This window comes from Gigantopelta aegis, chromosome 8 (assembly GCF_016097555.1).
Source record: "Gigantopelta aegis isolate Gae_Host chromosome 8, Gae_host_genome, whole genome shotgun sequence".
NCBI classification, from domain to species: domain Eukaryota; kingdom Metazoa; phylum Mollusca; class Gastropoda; order Neomphalida; family Peltospiridae; genus Gigantopelta; species Gigantopelta aegis.
The window spans coordinates 28,773,940-28,790,178 of record NC_054706.1 but is presented as its reverse complement, the minus strand read 5'-3'; the positions used below and the strand labels follow the sequence as shown (position 1 = coordinate 28,790,178).

Below are 16,239 nucleotides of genomic sequence, written 5' to 3'. Positions count from 1 at the left end.
GTATAATTAATTCAGCCCCGTGGTAACTGGGGGACCAAGAGACCTGTATCTCTCCCCCCACCCCAACACACACACAAAAATGTACGGGTTTTTTCCCACAATACAGGGTTTTTTTTTTTTTCACAAATAAAGATAAGAATATGGCTTGTGTCCCCCCACCCCTCTAAAACACCTAGAAACTGGCCTATCCACTTGACATTGTGCCCTCCTCCCCTCCCCCCCCCCCCCCGCCCCCACACACACACACTCCAGATACCGTTCCTATGAGCCTGGAATAGGATGGTCTTTTGTTTTTGTTTGTTGCGATTGAACATGAAATGCTTTTACTTAGTTAATAATTAGGTCATATATGTTAAAGGGTGCCAGATGAACACCGTGTTATGACAAGTTTCATATATCTCACCAATGGCAGACGCGATCTTCTTATTTGAAAGTTAGGTGAACTTCGAACTTTGACCCCGTGAGATGCTATTTGGTATACTGCTAGCTTTATGATAGTAGATGTAGCTCACTTGTTATAACGTTTGCTGAGGTTCGGTGGATCGTAGGATCGATCCCCTCGATGAGTAATGTATTGCATGCATCTATGTAATATCTAATTGACCATCCTCCAATTATGTACCACTTGTCAAATAGGGCCCACTGACTGGGATCGATCCCACACCGACCGCGCATCGAGCGAGCGCTGTACCACTGGGCTACGCCTTGCCCCCCCCCCCCCCCCCCCCAACCAAGACCGAGTGAGCGTCCACCGACTGGTATATCAAACGCCACGATATGTGATTTCCCTCTGAGGAAGTGCATATAAAATATATCTTGTTGCTAATGGAAACATGGGTTTCATCTGATTACTACATGTCACAATTACTAAATGGGTTTCATCTGATTACTACATGTCACAATTACTAAATGGGTTTCATCTGATTACTACATGTCACAATTACTAAATGGGTTTCATCTGATTACTATATGTCACAATTACTAAATGGGTTTCATCTGATTACTACATGTCACAATTACTAAATGGGTTTCATCTGATTACTACATGTCACAATTACTAAATGTTTGACATTTAATAACCAACAAGGTGCTCTTGTGGTGTCGGTAAATTAAAAAAAAGAAAAGAAAAAAAAAAAACCTTTTTTATTTAACGACACCACTAGAGCACATTGATTTGTTAATCATCGGCTGTTTGGTGTCAATAATTTGGTAATTTTGACAGTCTTAAAGAAGAAACCCTCTACATTTTTTCATTAGTAGCAAGGGATCTTTTATATGCACCATCCCACAGACAGGATAACACATACCACGGCCTTTGATATGTCAGTCGTGGTGCTCTGGCTGGGACGAGAAATAGCCCGATGGGGTGTCGTTAAATAAAGCAAACTAGTACTTTACGTTTTATGTTTGTATACTTCTATTGGTGTGTGCTTAGTGTGCTTACGTATGGATTGCTCGATCGTTCGATGGATGGATGAATGGGTATGTTGGTGAGTGGTGTATAATTATTGGATGGGTGATGCACGTGTGGTCGGCAAGCCGAGTGTTTAATTGGGTGAGTATGTGGGTGAGTGGTAAGGGGTGAGTATTTAATGGATGTTTAGGTAAGTGGTAGGTGGGTAATTGTGGGATGGATGGACAGACGGACGGACGGGCAGTTGGATGGAATGATGGATCGATGGATGGGTGGGTGGGTGGATGGACGGACGTATGCTTGCATATGGACAGACGGACAGATGGATGGACGGATAAATGAATGAATGGATGGACAGATGGACTGAAGATGAATGGATACATGTACATTCTTATACTTACAGACTGGAACCAGACATCTTACGAAGGGCCTGGCTACATTCCCAAGGATCAGATGGGTTTTGTGCTGCCGTTAACGCTACAGTACCTCTGTCCCCCCGCCGTCTCCATCATCGGCCTTGGCGCCGTCTCCGCCGCGGTCATGTCGTCTGCTGACTCTAGCATCCTAGCAACCGCTTCGGTGTTCACCAATAATGTGTACAGAAACGTTTTCAGACAAAAGGTTTGATTTATTTTAAAATTTTAAATCGTGTATAATACCATCGTTTTTTAAAACATTGTTGAATTAGCCATGGGTTGATGGAGTATTTGTTAAACGTGTGGGGCTTTTTTAGAGAATGGCAAGGAATAATTTTCAAAAAATTAAAAAATTTAAACCAAAAACATGTTAATCAATTATCAGTTTTAGATTATAGAAATAACGTTTGAAAATATATTTGCATTTGCGATTTGAATGCATATAAATCACAATGAAAAACAAACAGTTATAAAAAGAGTATTTTTTACGCTTATATCAAAGTAATGTCCAAGCATGCTGTCCAAGCACACGTTGTTCAGAAAAAAAGAAGAAAAAAAGGCGAGGAAACCCACTGCCATCCTCTAGGCTACTTCTACCTGAAAAGCTTCAAGGGATTTTATATATGCACTTTCCATACCATGTCCTTTTGATGTACCAGTCGTGAGATACTGGTGAATATGGGAAAAGAACCCGTTTCCATTGAGGCAGATCGATTCTACGTCCCAACACACATCACTGAGCATCAACACACTACCGCATAGTATGCTACAAAGTACGAGATAACCAAACTTTAGTTTTATGTTATAGTCAAATGTTATAGTCAAGTGCCTCATATTAGATTAGCCACGAGAATAGCGGATTGTGAAAAAAAAATATATATTAAGATTTCATCCGAATCATCTGTTGCTATGCAATCGGATATTCTTGTACAATGTACTGGTATCGTGTGGCGTCGTCTTTAGCGTTGGGGTTTAATTTTTGTTAATTTAAATTATTATTTTTTATTTTTTTATTTTCATGTTTTAGGCTAGCGACAGAGAGTTGATATGGATTCTGCGTATTTCAACCATTGTGGCCGGAACACTGAGCACGGTTATTGCAGTGACGGTGAAAAGCGTCTACGGCTTGTACGTTCTGTGTTCTGACCTCATGTACGTCATACTCTTCCCACAATTCACCTGTGTGCTTTTCGTGAAAATTACGAACACTTACGGGGGGATCTTCGGATTCGCGCTGGCTTTCGTGCTTCGTGTCTTCAGCGGAGAGCCTCTGATTGGTTTGCCGACGTTTATAAAGTTTCCGTTTTACGACGAAAACGAGGGCCAGTTATTTCCCTTTAGAACGTTCATCATGGCGTGTAGTTTTCTGTCAACGGTTCTAGTGTCTATACTGTTAAAATATATATTTAAAAGGAAGTGGATCCCTGACAGATATGACGTCTTCGGATGTTTTACAACAGAATCAGAAGATGGAGTAGAAGAGGAAAATAAAAGAATCCTCCCAGGAATGCGTCCAATGGAAAAAGCGACACGAAAGCAAAGTGATGGAGCATTGCCAGAACCTGAAACCATACCATTAAAAGAAACAACCTAGTAGGCAGAGCTACAGGGAATTGTGACTGATATCCTCAGCGTATACTCCAGATCTCGGAAATGTTCAAATGTATGATCATTGTCATCACCATCGTTGAATTATTACTATCAAAATGGTCACCTTAATCGTCTACTTCTTTCATTTAGAGGTTAGCTCCATCGTTTTTTCTGGTTCAAGCAGTGCTTTATGGGTTTTATATCAAATGCCGTGGTATATATGTTAACGTTTCTGTTGAAAGGTGTTAATTAAAGACCCCTTGTAGAAAGAGTCACTGTGTGGTATCAGTGGGTCATTCTTTGATCTAGATCAAATGTCGCAATTAACATGCGATGTGTCCGTGCGCGCACGTGTGCGTTCATGTGTGCATGCGTGTCTGTGTGTTGGTTGGTTGATGCAAAATTGCTTAATTGTTGTTGTTTTTAAAGGTATTTTATACAGCTGGATTGTTTTTGAAAAAAAATCTTTTTCTGGAATAAATGTTTTAAGGACATACATAATAGGCATTGTCCGTTTTTACTTACTTTCAAATTTTACATTATTTTGATAATCCGATGTATGCAGAAACATAATACGTAAGTCATTTAGCCTAAGATAGGACTATTGTCATCACATACATCTATATTGTAGAATCCAAAAAATGACAGTTTTATTTCAACACATATAGACAGCATCTACTTTGTTGGTTAACCAGAGATCCTTTTATAGAGATGTGTGCTGCGTCAGTTGTTTCAGTTATACATTTATGTATACTGAGGGTTTACAGATGCATGGGACTCGGTTCCGTCAATACAATCTACACACTACTATTCAATATAAAATTCAGTAACAATTGTTCAGTTCTACGTATACATTCTGAAATTCTGAGAGTAAAATATTTTTTATTACAGGCCAGAAAAACATCGTAAATTTACGTCTGTGACTAGCCATCATATCGGCCATACGTTTACACGTGTTTGGCATCTATTTCACGCAGAAACTTGCATCATTAAAGAAGATGGAACGTTTTATGGACAAAAGAAATTGAAACTTGTATTTCAAATTATATTAGTTTTACTATTAGTAGTAATAAGAATTGTGGTTTAGTCATACATTTACGTTTACGTGCAAAACTAGGTTTACAATGTTTTGTGAAATTGGTCTCAGGAAGGATATGTTGTCTGAAGGAGTGGCAGTCAACCTATAAACAAAGCGGATGACAGGGCTTCTTAGTAGCATCCACCATCTAGCCCAAACGTACTTTTACTCTGTTTTTTGCAGAGATATGAATTTTGGTAATAGTAAATGTTTTTGTTGTTCAAATTAGGTGGGAAGTTGGAGGCATAGAATACGAATGTTAATGCACTAAGTTTCTGTAAGTAAAGTTTGGAATTGACGATATTACTACTGAAATGAAATCACGTCGTTGGTGAGGACACCGACTTTCATTGCCGCCATGCAAAGCCAGAAACGAAGGAAGGAAATGTTTTATTTAACGACGCACCTGACTCATGTTATTTACGGTTTTATGGCGTCACACATATGGTTAAGGACCATACAGATATTGAGAGAGGAAACCCGATGTCGCCACTTCATGGGTTACTCTTTTCGATTAGCAGGGAGGAATCTATTATAAGCACCATCCCAAAGACAGGATAATACATACCACGGCCTTTGATACACCAGTTGTGGAGCACTGGCTGGAACGAGAAATAGCCCAGTGGCTCCACTGACGGGGCCAGCAACAAAGGGTCTTTATTTAATTTTGAAGAAATTGACAGCATATTGTCTGGTTTGGAACAATCGTTTGGTGATTAAATTTCACATCTTCTACATTTTATATACAGGCAATTTGTAATTGGTACCAACTCAAGATAGTAACATGAAAAGAAACAATTTCTTTGCAAAGCATCCAGGTATCGTATTTATTGACTATATTATGATGTGCAAGTTTATTCTCTCTCTCTCTCTCTCTCTCTCTCTCTCTCTCTCTCTCTCTCTCTCTCTCTCTCTCTCTCTCTCTCTCTCTCTCTCTCTCTCTCTCTCTTTCTCTTTCTCTCTCGCTCTCATTTTCATATAGCACTATATACTTTCATTTATTCTAGATTCTTGTTCAAATCCAGGCTCTTGTGAATATATTATTTTAATTAATTCTGCCTATACAGTAGTAACTACATTATGTGTGTATAAATTGTATACTACTCAAAAGAATTTAAGGGTCAAACGATATTTTCGACATTATTTTCTGAATGTCAATTATATTAGCTAGACCATAATGTCACGCATGGTATTGTTCCATTGTGACGAAAGTGGGTCTAAGCAACCCATAAATGAATTAAAATCCACTGTCATTGACACTGTCGACTAGTTCTAATGGCGAAAACATGCTTACATTTGCACGTAAATTAGGACGAAAGCGAAAGGTCTGGTAAGTGCCCATAACTTGCTTTTTCACAAAGCGCTTCATTTGCACGCTTTGCACGTGTATTCCATGTTCCCAATGCTGAATTTCCGTATAATTGGAGCTTGCGTTCGTGTACGGTGCACACTCCAAATTCGACAATGGTACGACTTCAACTGACTATCGAAGATCGAGGAAGGGCTATTGCTTGGCTTCAGGATGGCAATACGCAAAGAAATTTTGCTCTGAGACTTGGTGTCAGTCAGAGTGTCGTTTGCCGACTGTGGCAACGGTACCAAGCAACGAATTCTGTTCGAAATCGTCCACGTTCGGGAAGACCCCGAAGCACTACAAATAGAGAGGACCGCTACATCACCAATATGGCTCTACGTCAACGCACAACCACTGCACGCCGATTACGTGACAATCTGCGGACTGCGACTGGAACTCGAGTGTCTGATCAAACCATACGCAATCGTCTGAGAGCCAATAATCTACGCTGCCGTCGCCAGGCTGTTCGACCACCACTCCTACCACGTCACAGAACGGCCAGACGTCACTGGTGCACGCTTCATCTGCGGTGGCAACGTGTTCAGAGGGGTCGAGTGATGTTCACTGATGAGTCCAGGTTTAGTCTCCAGTTCAACGACGGTCGGGTTCGTGTCTACAGACGTCCTGGGGAGCGCTTCGCTGACGTTAACGTTAGACAACGTCACCGATTCGGTGGTGGCAGCGTCATGGTGTGGGGCGGCATCTCTATCCACCACAGGACCCCCCTCTATGTGGTGGATGGCAATCTGAATGGAATCCGCTATCTGAATGAGATTATCCGGCCGTTGGTTCTCCCAGGCCTTCAACAGATTGGCGGCGGGGCAGTTCTGCAGGATGACAATGCCAGACCCCACCGCGCCAGGGTGGTAACGGACTTTCTCAGACAACAAGGTATCGTCAGGATGGATTGGCCAGCATATTCGCCTGACTTGGGCCCAATAGAGCACGCCTGGGACGAATTAGGCAGGAGAGTTCGGGATAACCATGCCCCTCCGGCCAACCTTCATGATCTGGGTCAACTTCTTATGGCAGAGTGGCAGGCCATTCCCCAAGAGTTCTTCAGACGTCTGATCAACAGCATGAGGCAACGATGTGTCGAGTGTATTCGCGCCAGGGGTGGATTCACACACTATTAAACGAATGTTCTAATGTGTAAAATCCATGTTTGACAACCTTCAACTTTGACAGCATGTCATGTGACTTTCTTGTATACAGTGACGTTTATTTGTGTTTTTTTGTAAATATGGAACAATAAATAAAAAATTTGGTGTAGTTTACATCATCAATCTAATACACTCTGAAACTTATTTGGTTATAAATTTTTGACCCTTAAATTCTTTTGAGTAGTATATAATTACTGTAACAACCCATGTCTTCTCCCTTTGTATGGGTTGATATTTGTCAAAAAGGGAATGGTCAAGAAAAACTAGACAGTTTTTAAAACAATTATGTGCAAGTTTGGATGGGAAAAGAGGATGTTCTGAAGCAATTAAAAATTGGAACCTAAACCAATGAACTCACAGGTGACTGCGTTAGACAAACTGCAGAGGTATGCAAGTGAATGTTCTTGTGTATGTGGCGATTGCAAAGAAAAAAAAGAAAAAAAAGTTTTATTTAACGACGCACTCAACACATTTTATTTACGGTTATATGGCGTCAGACATATGGTTAAGGACCACACAGATTTTGAGAGGAAACCCGCTGTCGCCACTACATGGGCTACTCTTTCCGATTAGCAGTAAAGGATCTTTTATTTGCGCTTCCCACAGGCAGGATAGCACAAACCATGGCCTTTGTTGAGCCAGTTGTGGATCACTGGTCGGTGCAAGTGGTTTACACCTACCCATTGAGCCTTGCAGAGCACTCACTCAGGGTTTGGAGTCGGTATCAGGATTAAAAATCCCATGCCTCGACTGAGATCCGAACCCAGTACCTACCAGCCTGTTGACCGATGGCCTAACCTCGACGCCACCGAGGCCGATCGATTGCAAAGATGTGACTGGCCAAACTAATGGTTATGTCGTATTTTACAAAATGTACTGATATGTTACTAAAAAAAAAAACCCATATATATATATTCCTGTACTTTGGTAACAGACTACCGATCGCGTATTAACGTAGTGTTCTGACGACAGGCAGACACATATCCTAAGATCATAGACTAAGATCATATCCTAATATCTCAAACAGTTTGGCAATGCGTGGCGTATATAATCTATACCAGGGGCGGATGCAGGATGTTTTTCACAGGGGAGGGAGTGACACAATTCTAAAGGAAGCTAGCCCGGAAGGTGGTACGGAGGCATGCTTCCCAGAAATATGTGAATAGATGAATGAATGAATGAATGAATGTTTAAAGACACCCCAGCACGAAAAGCAAATTCTTTGAAATAAAGATGGTCAGAGACGCGTTTTCAGAACAATTTATTGTTGTACATGATTTTTTGATTTGTTTTAAAGACACTCAAAACGTACGGGGGAGAAGGGGGGTGCATTTTATGTATGTATTTTTGTTTTTCTTCTCTAAGAAATAAATACTAAAGAATAAATACTAGTAAGAAAACAATCTAATAAAGGTGCAATCTCAAAATTGCATAATAATGGCGTCCAACCAAAATTATTTAGGCCTGTTAACTTTAGCTTTGAAATGTAAACATTCTCTCTTCAAATATATGCCCGAAAATATTGCAACAAAATAAATGTATTTATTAATAGGGGAAAAAAAGGTATTGGATAATCTTTTGTGAACGACCAACATAGTTTGGCGCATTCAGTTGAAACTACTGCACCGTAACTGTTTGCCAGAAAATTGTTGCTACACTTTCTTTGACGGCAGCCAGTGCACCACGGCTAGTATATCAAAGGCCGTGGGATGTGCTATCCTGTCTGTAGGATGGTGCATATAAAATATTTTTCCTTGCTACTTGTGGAAACATGTAGCGGGTTTCCTCTCTAAGACTGTATGCCATAATTACTAATTGTGTGACATCCATTAAACGATGATTAACAAATCAGTATGCTCTAGTGGTGTTTTTAAACAAAATCAACTTTAACTTTGATTCGTCGGATCATACTGGTGACCTAAATGTACCTACCATGTTTAAATCGGTACGTATGGACCACGTCTGTCCTTCAAATTACAGATGCTTTATGTTACCTGACCCAAACTAAATTCGCCGACATACAGCACGTGAGATAGAAGTAAACAAAACAGAGACAAGCTTGCCCATTCTTCCGTGTCCCGGTTCGTTTTCCACTTGTGATCCTCTCGAAGGTAGGTTAAACTTTTTTTTTCTTCCTTTCGCCCCGTCCAATGTTTATATATACACACACACACACACACACACACACACACACAGACACAGAGAGAGAGAGAGAGAGAGAGAGAGAGAGAGAGAGAGAGAGAGAGAGAGAGAGAGAGAGAGAGAGACAGACAGACAGACAGACAGACAGAGAGAGAGAGACAGACAGACAGACAGACAGAGAGAGAGAGGATTGGGGGGGGGGGGGGGGGGGGGGAGAGTGGCCGTTAGATACTGTTTATTTTACAACGACTTGTTTTAAAATGTGTCTAACAGGCGAAAGCGAGCTGCAAGATAAATGGTATCTAACGGACACGAATGTATTATTCTATTTCTTACATATCCTCAAAAACCAGGTTTTAAGCAAATTTTAACATCGTTTTAGACTAAACGTTATTTACAGCCTTTGCATTTAAGTGTCGCAGACAAATAATTGTCAGGCTAACTATACGTGACAGTGTAATCAATTTGAATCGTGCAGTTTTTTTATTGGATGTATGGCATTGGTGACCTAGGAGCAGCCACTCGTATATCTTGAAATTGTTAACACACGTATATGTGTAAAAAGTATATGTTATCAAAAATAAGGAATGGTGTTCTCACCAACGGGTGTGTAAGAAATTGGTATTAAAATGGATAGTTATTTTACAAGCCGTAGGCCAGCAAAAAATAGATCATTGATACCGGACGTAATTATGACGGTTCCATATAGAGTAGTGTTATAATATAGTCCGAATCTACAGCTAGTTACCAGCCATATAAACCTAGCATGGTAGACACTTCCATACAGAGTAGTTTTATAATATAGTCCGAATCTACAGCTAGTTACCAGCCATATAAACCTAGCATGGTAGACACTTCCATACAGAGTAGTGTTATAATATAGTCCGAATCTACAGTTTGTTACCAGCCATATAAACCTAGCATTGCGGACACTTCCATACAGAGTAGTTTTACAATATAGTCCGAATCTACAGCTAGTTACCAGCCATATAAACCTAGCATGGTGGGTACTTCCATAAAGAGTAGTGTTATAATATAGTCCGAATCTACAGCTAGTTACCAGCCATATAAACCTAGCATGGCGGACACTTCCATATAGAGTAGTGTTATAATATATTCCGAATCTACAGCTTGTTACCGGCCATATAAACCTAGCATGGTAGACACTTCTATACAGAGTAGTGTTATAATATAGTCCGAATCTACAGCTAGTTACCAGCCATATAAACCTAGCATTGCGGACACTTCCATATAGAGTAGTGTTATAATATAGACCGAATCTACAGCTAGTTACCAGCCATATAAACCTAGCATGGTGGACACTTCTATATATAGAGTACTGTTATAATATAGTCCGAATCTACAGCTAGTTACCAGCCATATAAACCTAGCATGGTAGACACTTCCATACAGAGTAGTGTTATAATATAGTCCGAATCTACAGTTTGTTACCAGCCATATAAACCTAGCATTGCGCACACTTCCATATAGAGTAGTGTTTTAATATAGTCCGAATCTACAGCTAGTTACCAGCCATATAAACCTAGCATGGTAGACACTTCCATACAGAGTAGTGTTATAATATAGTCCGAATCTACAGTTTGTTACCAGCCATATAAACCTAGCATTGCGGACACTTCCATACAGAGTAGTTTTACAATATAGTCCGAATCTACAGCTAGTTACCAGCCATATAAACCTAGCATGGTGGGTACTTCCATAAAGAGTAGTGTTATAATATAGTCCGAATCTACAGCTAGTTACCAGCCATATAAACCTAGCATGGCGGACACTTCCATATAGAGTAGTGTTATAATATATTCCGAATCTACAGCTTGTTACCGGCCATATAAACCTAGCATGGTAGACACTTCTATACAGAGTAGTGTTATAATATAGTCCGAATCTACAGCTAGTTACCAGCCATATAAACCTAGCATTGCGGACACTTCCATATAGAGTAGTGTTATAATATAGACCGAATCTACAGCTAGTTACCGGCCATATAAACCTAGCATGGTGGACACTTCTATATATAGAGTACTGTTATAATATAGTCCGAATCTACAGCTAGTTACCAGCCATATAAACCTAGCATGGTGGGACTTCCATGTAGAGTAGTGTTATAATATAGTCCGAATCTACAGCTAGTTACCAGCCATATAAACCTAGCATGGTGGGCACTTCTATATAGAGTAGTGTTATAATATAGTCCGAATCTACAGCTAGTTACCAGTTATATAAACCTAGCATGGTGGACACTTGCACATAGAGTACTGCTACAATATAGTCTGAATATACAGCTTGTTACCAGCCATATAAACCTTTTTTATATTATACAAATGTAATTGTAATCAACACCCCCCCCCCCCCCTCCCCCGCCGACACAAACACACACTCCCGATATCCTTTTCATTTTACCGGCCTCGGTGGTGTCGTGCTTAAGCCAGCTGACACAAGGCTGGTAGGTAATGGGTTCGCATTACGGTACCGCCTCCCACCCAGAGCGAGTTTTAACGACTAACCCACTGTCCTTGACAGACAGCCCAGATAGTTGAGATGTGTGCCCAGGCCAATGTGCTTAAACCTTAATTGGATATATGCACGAAAATAAGTTAAAATTAATATATATATATATATATATATATGTGTGTGTGTGTGTGTGTGTGTGTGTGTGTGTGTGTGTTTATTTTGAGCACATAGCAATAACGGTGCTACCGTACTGAACTGAACTAAATTTAATTTAAGCTCAAAACGCATGTACAAATTCGCTCATGAGTAAGTTTACTCACATAAGTAAATTTAAAATTGCTGAGCGTTCACATTATATGAATAAAATGTGATTACTTTATTAATTATACAAAAAAGGCTGATACGTTTTAATTCTCTATTTGTTTAGACCGTAAGATAGAAAGGCTGTTATATCAAAGAAAAATAAGCCATATAAAGTATGTGCTGCACTTAAGGTTGGACCCACCCAGGAAAATAGTGTATAGTCAAAAATATAGGTAATCAACTTAGTAGATTATCATTACGGATGGTTTCATACTGGGTTTTGTTTTCTTAACACAAAGAAAACCTGGGTGCATGTGTCGATTAAAGGAGTAGGCATCGACATGTGTACATGTCAGTGAACCTATATTTAATGTCCCAGTGGAAGATTGTGTTGGTGTTCTTTAGGATGATAAACTGAAGTAGGTCATAAATTAATTTAAAAATAAATATGATTTTCCTAATTGTGCACAAGCCACATTCTCATCATTGGATTATAACGCTCCCATGAAAATTATTTGCATAGGAAAAAAATGTATTCTTCACGAGTCTGGTGTTACAGGAAGGAAGGAAAGAAATGTTTTATTTAACGACGCACTCAACACATTTTATTTACGGTTATATCGCGTCAGACATATGGTTAATGACCACACAGATATTGAGAGAGGAAACCCGCTGTCGCCACTTCATGGGCTACTCTTTTCGATTAGCAGCAAGGGATCTTTTATATGCACCATCCCATAGACAGGGTAGTACATACCACGGCCTTTGATATGCCAGTCGTGGTGCACTGGCTGGAACGAGAAATAGCTGATGTTACAGAATAAAAGTTAAACTCATAATTTGTTTTGTTTCATTAATTACTGGATGTTGGATGGATGTCAAACATTAGATAATTCTGTTGTGTAAACTTCAAGGAAACCCACTACATGCTTCCATTAGTAGCAAGTGGTCTTTTATATGAACTTTTCCACGGATAGAACAGCACATACCAAGGTCTGTGATATACCAGTCGCATGGCACTGGTTGGGACCAGACAACATGCGACATAAAACGCTTTATGAATGGAAACAGACCTTATTAAAAATACTATCTTGTAGTTGCATAATGGTGACTTCCCACCAAAATTAAAAGTACTATCTTGTAGTTGCATAACGGTGACTTCCCACCAAAATTATTTATTAACTTTTGCTTTGAAGTGTAAGCATTATACATTAAGCCATATACCAATAAAAAAAATATATAATAATATATAAATATAATTTAATTTAACTATCACGACGGAGTTGGCCAACTCGCTGATCTGGGGACTTTTACGACTGTCCAGTTGCTAGTCTGAGCGCTCTTACAACTCCATCGTCGCATCTAATTAAAAAAACGACGAATAGGGGCCTAACGTTTGCGATTCAATATGTATCTTTTTCCTGTCCGTTTTTATGATCGGAACAATGTGTCCGCCATGTCTGTGTTTCCATGCTCTTTGCGAACCGTGTGTGACCCGTGTACGGAAATTTGGAATAGCTTTTTATTTCGACTGATAGTTCGCGGATCACGGATGCGTGGAAATGCACAAGAAATTACATCATACGAATGCACAGGCGTACAGGCTCCCTTTAGGGCGCTCCAGCCAGTGCACCACGATTGGTACATCTATGGGATGATGCATATAAAATACACATGCAATTGAAAAGATTAGCCCATGAAGTGGCGACAGCGGGTTTCCTCCCTCAGTATCTGTGTGGTCCTTAACCATATGTCCGACGCCACATAACCGTAAAGAAAATGTGTTGAGTGCGTCGTTAAATAAAACATTTCCTTCCTTCCCATTTTTGTAGGGCGGCAGGCTGGTTTTTGCCCGAATTTAACGAAAATGCCAAAATCATTAAGTCAATTTAGACTTCTTGTTCACATTGGTGATGATGTTTTCTTTTGCACATAAGCATACGAGATGGGGGGAGCAGGGTGCGGGCAAATACCCCAACCAACCCCCACCTCCCACCCCCACCCCAGCGCTGGAGCAAAACCTTAAATTCGGGCAAAAGTTATACAGATATTCGGGTAAAATGAGTTAACCTGAGACAATTTAACCATGTATTTTTCCATCATTCTACCCTCAAAATTAATTGTAATCCACGTAAGAAATCGTTGGTGATTCGTTTGAAACCCAATATATATAGCTGTTTGGCAGTAATTCTAATGTGAATGAATGTTGTTATGCAGATTCGGGCATTGTCGTTTTATTCGGGCAAAAACCAGTCTGCCCCCTGCCCCTCCCACCCACACCCCCACCCCCACCCCCACCCCACCCCACCCACCCCACCCCACCCACCCCACCCCCGAAAAATATGGGAGCCCGTACGCCTATGAGCTTATCCGTGCATAAAACGATGCCTGAAAACGCGGCGTTGAACGTTTAGTTTTTCGGAACATTCCGGAAAGTAGGTTGCCCTGTTTAAACGAAAACAGACCTTTAGCATTTTCCGAAACATGATTCCATGATCAACGCCATGTGCGCAATAGCGTGACGCTCGTAGCGTGAAGGTTTATAAATTGTATGCTGAATGTGCGTTTTGTGGGACGTCTATTTAATGCGCCGAGTAGCTGGATTAGTGAACATTAGAATGGATGGCACCCAGGGATGAACGAATTTGAGTTTTCTGGGGCATCTATTCAGTGTGATGAATAGCTGGATAACTGAACATTAGAATGGGTGGCACAGATTCCTTTAAGCCATGAGAAAATGCCTCAGCTGGGTGGCAAGATGCCCAGCGTCGGATCACGAGGAACGGTATACGATACATATAGCAATAGTATTAACTTCTGCTTGAATAATATGGGTATTGCCGGCCTTGGTGGTAGTCCAGGCCCTTGGGGAGCTAAGGGGGGGGGGGGGGGGGGGGGGGTATTGTGCAGATTTGTCTACAAGCATGAAATTTGGCACAGATGTAGATCAAGACATGCTGAATTCATTTTCTGAGGGCGCCAAGGCCGGCGCTCGTTGTGGCAGCCATATTGGCGAAATACAAAATGGCCGCCGTTCGTTACTTGATTTGGTCATAACTTCAAAGCTATAAGTCACAGGATCATAAATAATGACTGTTTGTATAGGTTTTCGACCACAAGGAATCCAAATATGAACTCTGTTTTGAGATATAAAAAGTCATATAGCCAGTTTAGCTACTGAAGCTTTCAATTTATGCCAAATTATTCATTATTGTTCACACATCCACCTTCACATTTACAAAGAGATGTGCAGTGGACTCCAGCTTTACTGCATTTACAGTTACCAGTACATGATTTTTCACAACCATAATTAAAAAGATGGAGCAGGCTTTACTAGCATCTTCAAGAGCTGTCCAATGTGGCATCCAGACATCGCGGTCATCCTTGTACAACCCCCATTCACTGAAGTCTGGAATTTCCTGCTGAACTGACGTTGCCTGATTCCAGTAAAACCCTGCCTGCAACAATGCCCTATTGATATTCTCAAATAAAGCAGCCTGTGTGGGTGGTATATTCTCCAGAGTCCTTTTGCCACTTGTAAAAAGATGATGCCTCGCTTCATTCACGTTGGCCAATCCACATGTCTTGCTGTACATGACAACGACAAATCGTTCCAGGTTCTCCATGTGCTGAGACTCTAGGCTGAAGATGTTTGGGTCAGTGGTCAGTGCCACAAGTGTTTCAGTAAGACCTGGTGTGTTGTGCCAAGATGCCCAGGCAGTCTTCTTACCACATCCAAGGAATTGAGATGTCGTATCACATCCTGTAATCGCGTGGAAAAGTGGCAATGCCAGAGACTTAGTAGGCCCAAGACTGGAGGAGATGTCATGGATGGGAATATCACGGATTTTGTTCCCAGTACCGAAGTTCACCCACAGCTCCGAGAGACCAAGGGTGGAGAAGAAGCGTATTGCAAGAACAACCACATCACTATCAACTGTACGAATACAGGCTCTTTGGTGTCCATGTGCAACAGCATGCTTCAGATTCAGAAATATCCTTGTGTCTGCCTCGCTGTGGTTACAGGGTTGCAGACCGGATACATCATATTGCCTATTACAGAGAACGCTCTCGTATTTGGTACTGAGAAGGAGTTTTCCACCAAGATCATTCTTGACAATCTCTTCACTGAGGAAAGGGAATAACTTTCTTTTGTTATCCTCATTTTTGAGGAATCCATTGTTCCAGTGATGCTTTGGTATGCACGTGCGGCCATCCCCAATCCTTGTACGTGCACCCATGCCACGTCGCTGATGTGCCAGAGACTTCAGGCTGACATCTGGGTAGTTGTCCCATACAGCATCTAA

General features: G+C 40.8%; 1 protein-coding gene across 1 annotated transcript in view; it reads left to right on the top strand.

Moving 5' to 3' along the window:
• Window positions 1–3,921, top strand: part of LOC121379289 (high-affinity choline transporter 1-like) — a 34,558-nt gene extending 30,637 nt beyond the window's left edge. Inside the window, exons 8-9 of the mRNA XM_041507836.1 lie at window positions 1,818–2,035; window positions 2,858–3,921. Coding sequence (XP_041363770.1) covers window positions 1,818–2,035; window positions 2,858–3,424 — 785 coding nt within the window. The 3' untranslated portion in view covers window positions 3,425–3,921. The remainder of the gene's footprint in view (window positions 1–1,817; window positions 2,036–2,857) is intronic.
• The last annotated feature ends 12,318 nt before the right edge of the window (window positions 3,922–16,239 follow it).